At 41.1% G+C, this 5,404-nt stretch overlaps 1 protein-coding gene across 1 annotated transcript; it reads left to right on the top strand.

Annotated features, from left to right (window-relative positions):
• The first annotated feature begins 2,124 nt into the window (after window positions 1-2,124).
• On the top strand, window positions 2,125-5,116 carry LOC149834830 (1-aminocyclopropane-1-carboxylate synthase 3-like). The gene is made up of 4 exons (XM_090010313.1): window positions 2,125-2,310; window positions 2,445-2,576; window positions 2,855-3,015; window positions 4,111-5,116. Exons 1-4 carry the CDS (start codon window positions 2,155-2,157, stop codon window positions 5,060-5,062), a joined length of 1,401 nt encoding a protein of 466 aa, XP_089866439.1. The 5' UTR covers window positions 2,125-2,154; the 3' UTR covers window positions 5,063-5,116.
• Window positions 5,117-5,404: the final 288 nt, after the last annotated feature.

The raw sequence follows: 5,404 nt of genomic DNA, 5'->3' as shown, positions 1-5,404 counted from the left end.
TGATTTGTAGTGTCTTCCGCAAATCGCTATAGCGATTTATAGATTCTTCCGCAAATCGCTAAAGCGATTTATAGTGTCTTCCACAAATCACTATAGCGATTTGTAGTGTTATTCAATAAACAAATCGTTGTAAATCGCTACCTGAATTAGGACCAACTTGTCAGAGCCATATCTCCCTAACCGAAGGTCATATTCCAAATCCGTAAAAGGTGGTGTCTTCATTATTGAGTCTAGTTTATTTCTGTAAATTTTGAGCAATTTTTATTGTCATTTCATTTCTCATTTTAACTAAAAACTAGACCCCCATTATTTTGTATTATTTGAGTTGCACAACACCATTCTCGCTTGACATCCACATCTTGATTTTGGCATGCTCCTTGTTGGATTTTTCATTGATTTCTTCCAACCTTGCTTGGAACAAACATATGTCTTTCTCACCACGACACCCTGTGCATTTTTTGACCACGACACCCGGAACCCGTGCCGGGGGGAGCCCCCGGACCCCCCTCCTGTAAGGGCAAAAACTCTAAATCAGGCTCCACAACGAATCAAGTTGAACGATGCTACCCACGCTGAGAGGAGCCCCCAAACTCTTCTCCTATAAGGGCAAAAACTCTAAATCAGGCTCCACAACGAATCAAGTTGAACGATGCTACCCACGTTGAGAGGAGCCCCCAAATCCTTCTCCTGTAAGGGCAAAAACTCTGAATCAGGCTCCACAACGAATCAAGTTGAACGATGCTATCCACGTTGGGAGGACCCCCCAAACCCTCCTCCTATAAGGGTAAAAACTCTGAATCAGACTCCACAACTCATCAAGTTGAATGATGCTACCCACACTGGGAGGAGCCCTCAGACCCTCCTTCTGTAATGGTAAAAACTATGAATCAGACTCCACAACTCTTCAAGTTGAATGATGCTACCCACGTTGGGAGGAGCCCTCAGACCCCCCTTTTCTGTAAGGGTAAAAACTTTGAATCAGACTCCACAACTCTTCAAGTTGAATGATGCTACCCACGTTGGGAGGAGCCCCCAGACCCCTCTCCTGTAAGGGTAAAAACTCTGAATCAGGATCTACAACTCATTTTGTTGAATGATGCTACCCACGTTGGGATGAGCCCCCAAACCCTCCTCCTGTAAGGGTAAAAACTCTGAATCAGGCTCCACAACAGTCAATGTGCAGGTCAGTCGGTGCTTGATGGAGCAATGTAAGATCTTCTGTTGGATGTGCATAGAAACAAAAATAGAAAGGAGAGAGAGAGTGAGAGGGTTGATGTTCATGGCCTCCTCCAGGGGAGATTCTTTCTTAGATAATCCTGCAGTGCAGAGACTGAGTCTTAAATAATCATCTTCGGGGCACTTAAGTCTTTACAACCACTCCTTTTCAAGAATCGTCATTTTTTTTGGCACCAATGGAGGAGAGGGTACTTAAGTCTTTGCAATCGCATCAAACTCCAACGCTAATTAATGCTGACAAACATGGGGATACGAGACGCACATGCTTACATACGTGGTGCTTTTTGGGACCCCCGAACATGAGATGTAGCTAACTGCCCTGTTCGGAGGGGGGGGGGGGGACATATAACCTGCTTCGCAAAATCTCGCACCAAACACTACAAATAACGTACATCCATTTATCGTGTCATGTACTCTAACAAGATGACTCGTCGTGTCATGTACTCTAACAAGATGACTCGAATGGATACGTGAATATCAGTAGAGTGCGTCTGAACCAACCCAGCCACCATGAACTGGCTTGGAGATTCAGCTGCCATGATGATAAGAGGAAGCAGGATTGTAAAGAGAGAGAGAGAGAGAGAGAGAGAGAGAGAGAGAGAGAGAGAGAGCAACCACGAAGAGAGGAGGAATTGGAAAGCGAGAATATGATGAGTGGGGCGTGAGATTGTGAAAGTCGAGTGGGGCCCTTGTGTCGACAGCAGCACAGAATCCAGTAACAATTTGCAGATCTTCCAAAAGGATTGGGGTCAAAACTTTCGAAGTCATCACTAATAGTTTTCACTCCCAAAGTGACAATTTTGCGAGAACGTCTCCCCTATAAATAGCGCTGGTCCTAATGTTGAACACCAACTCTCAGAGAGAGAGAGAGAGAGAGAGAGAGAGAGAGAGAGAGATTTTCTGAACCATCCAATACTCATGTCTAACCAAGAGTTGTTCTCTAGGAAGATAGCATGCAACTCCCATGGAGAGGACTCATCTTACTTCTTAGGTTGGAAGGAATATGAGAGAAACCCATATGATGAAACCAACAACCCAACAGGAATCATACAGATGGGTCTTGCAGAGAATCAGGTAAAGCTCAAAACCAACCAACCAAAACAATGGTGTTTCTATGCTTCTCTTATATATTTCCTCCTATCTTTTGATTAATAGTTCAAACATATATGTATGTGGTTGGTCTGATTGAGAGGCATATAATTCCTTAGCTTTCCTTCGATCTCTTGGAGACGTGGCTCTCTCAAAACCCCAAAGCAGCTAGCTTTGTGAACAACGGCGCATCCTTGTTCAGACATATGGCACTGTTTCAAGACTATCGTGGTCTGCCGTCATTTAAGAAAGTAAGGGACATATCTTTCTCTCTCCTTTTTGCTGTGGTTCCTCTTCTTGTGAATATTGTCGAGTATGTGGTATATAATTTTTGTTGGCCAGGGCCTAGGAAATCAATTCTTCCTGGTATTTCTCTATTCCACCATTCATTATATGCTTGTTTTTCAAGTATCAATCACTCCACATATATCCCTCAAGCCACATAGGAGGGAAAGTTTTATTTTTTTTGGCTCTCATGAGTTCTAATAAGATAAGAAGGTTTCATTTTTGTCCTCTTGTGCATGGGCAGGCATTGGCTGAATTCATGGGTGAAATTAGAGGCAACAGAGTGAGGTTTGATCCAAACAGACTGGTTCTTACTGCTGGAGCTACGTCGGCAAACGAAACCTTGATGTTTTGTCTGGCTGACCCAGGAGAAGCCTTTCTTCTTCCCACTCCATACTACCCTGGGTACTTTATCATTAACTTGGTGTTTAATGGATAGTATAGAACTTGATTTGTCATTATTTTTCCTTATCTATATGCGATTGGAGACAAATATTTGTACCAATGTAGATTGACTTGCAGGGAGAAATCCAACCCTTAATCGAAAAGAAAAAACTCAACCCAATAGAGAAAAACCAAGGAATAAAAGAAAGAAAATTCACTAATAAAGATAAGATAGAACTTGATTTGTCATTGTTTTTCCTTATCTATATGCGATTGGAGACAAATATTCGTACCTATGTAGATTGACTTGTAGGGAGAAATCCAACCCTTAATCAAAAAGCAAAAACTCAACCCAATAGAGAAAAACCAGGTAGAAAAGAAAGAAAATTCACTAATAAATTACTTGTTCACACCAAAGCACAAATCACACACACACATTCAAAAATTGGTAGCTGCTCACTCGTTGGGTGCTCAAACGGTCACTCACGCTGAGTGTCCATCTCGCAGCGTGATGGACGCTGAGTGACCTTCATCAATTGAACACATAACGAGTGAGCAGCTATGCATCTCTCTCTCTCTCTCTCTCTCTCTCTCTCTCTCTCTCTCTCTCTATATATATATATATATATATATATATATAAAAGCATTGAGACCCTTTCTACACTTCTAACATAATTTCAACGACTTTTTTAATCGACCCAATGCAAGTTACTAAAATCTATTTTTAACCCCTCATTAATTACTAACTAATGCATATACTTCACATTCTTTCTCTACATGGACCATTCACATATTAACCTTTCACCTGGCCCATAACATTTACTATGCATTAAATAAATTAACATGCTCATGCAACCCACGTAAATACTAACTTTACTTCTAAAATCTTTACACATGGACTAAAATGCCCTAAACACATATGAAGAAGACAAAATTGCTTTTGGAATAAAACCCAAGAACACACTACAATTTAAGATGGTTTTCTCATTCAGACCATGAACCTTCCATAAATATCTGAAATGAAAAATTGAATATACAATCACGACCATCTTTTCCACATTTATGTTTCACGCTTTATTGACTAATAATTGAATCCTCATGTTGGTTGTCGGCCAGATTCGACAGAGATCTCAAATGGCGCACTGGAGTCGAAATCGTGCCCATACATTGTCATAGCTCCAATGGCTTCCAGATAACCCAAACAGCATTGCAAGAGGCTTATGATGATGCGGTAGGTCGCAAAATGAAAGTAAAGGGTGTCCTAGTAACCAATCCTTCAAATCCTTTGGGAACAACAATGAGCCCCAACGCCCTTAAGACTCTTTTGAACTTTGTTGGTACCAAAGGAATACATCTCATCTGTGATGAAATATACTCAGGCACTGTTTTTGCATCTCCTAGCTTCACCAGTGTTGCAGAGGATGCATTATTAGCAGAATGTAATGTATCACGTGATTATGCTCACATTGTTTATAGCCTTTCAAAGGATTTAGGCCTACCGGGATTTCGTGTTGGTGCAATCTACACTTGCAATGATCATGTCTTAGCTGCCGCAACGAAGATGTCGAGCTTTGGATTGGTTTCATCTCAAACACAGTATCTGCTCTCTGTACTGCTGTCCGATAAAAACTTCACTCTCAATTACATTAGACAAAATCACAAGAGGCTGAGATGGCGGCAGAAGCAACTCGTTTCTGGGCTAAAACAGTGTGGAATCAGTTGTTTGAAGAGCAACGCCGGTTTGTTTTGCTGGGTGAACATGAATCACCTCATGGAGAGTCCCAGTTTTGAAGGAGAGATGCAGCTGTGGAAGAAGATGCTACATCAAATTGGGTTGAACATCTCACCCGGTTCATCCTTCCATTGCTCCGAACCAGGTTGGTTCCGAGTCTGTTTCGCGAACATGTCGGAGAAGGTGCTATCACTCTCACTCCAAAGAATCAAAACCTTCGTCAAGCAAACTGCCAATGACCAATGCCAACGGAAGGCATTGGCGAGGCCAATCAAACAAACAGTGCCTCGGAAATCTTTGTTCTCTCGATGGATTTTTCATCCCGATTCATCATAGTCAGAACATTTCTAGATAGTCTTAGTATATATGTTCTATCACAATCCGTGTGTATACAGGTCATTTTTTATATTTCCTTGTTTTTCTTTCACTCCTTTTTGTTGGACAAAAACAGAATACACAGGCTAAATAGAACAAGAGAAACAACACACTAAAACATTTATCTTTAATACCTATTTCTCATTCTCCCGTCATACACAAAACAAGGTAACATAAAGTACTTATAGACAACAAGAAAAACTAATTATAACAGCATTAGGTTCCCACTAACACAAGTGGCTAAAACTAAAAACAAATAACCCCACGTATTTAGGATTTGTTAACTAAATGTTAGCCCTTTTC

This window comes from Nuphar pumila, chromosome 6 (genome assembly GCF_984573655.1).
Source record: "Nuphar pumila chromosome 6, dmNupPumi1.hap1.1, whole genome shotgun sequence".
NCBI classification, from domain to species: domain Eukaryota; kingdom Viridiplantae; phylum Streptophyta; class Magnoliopsida; order Nymphaeales; family Nymphaeaceae; genus Nuphar; species Nuphar pumila.
The sequence above is the reverse complement of the archived record's forward strand: the minus strand, read 5'-3'. Positions and strand labels throughout refer to the sequence as shown.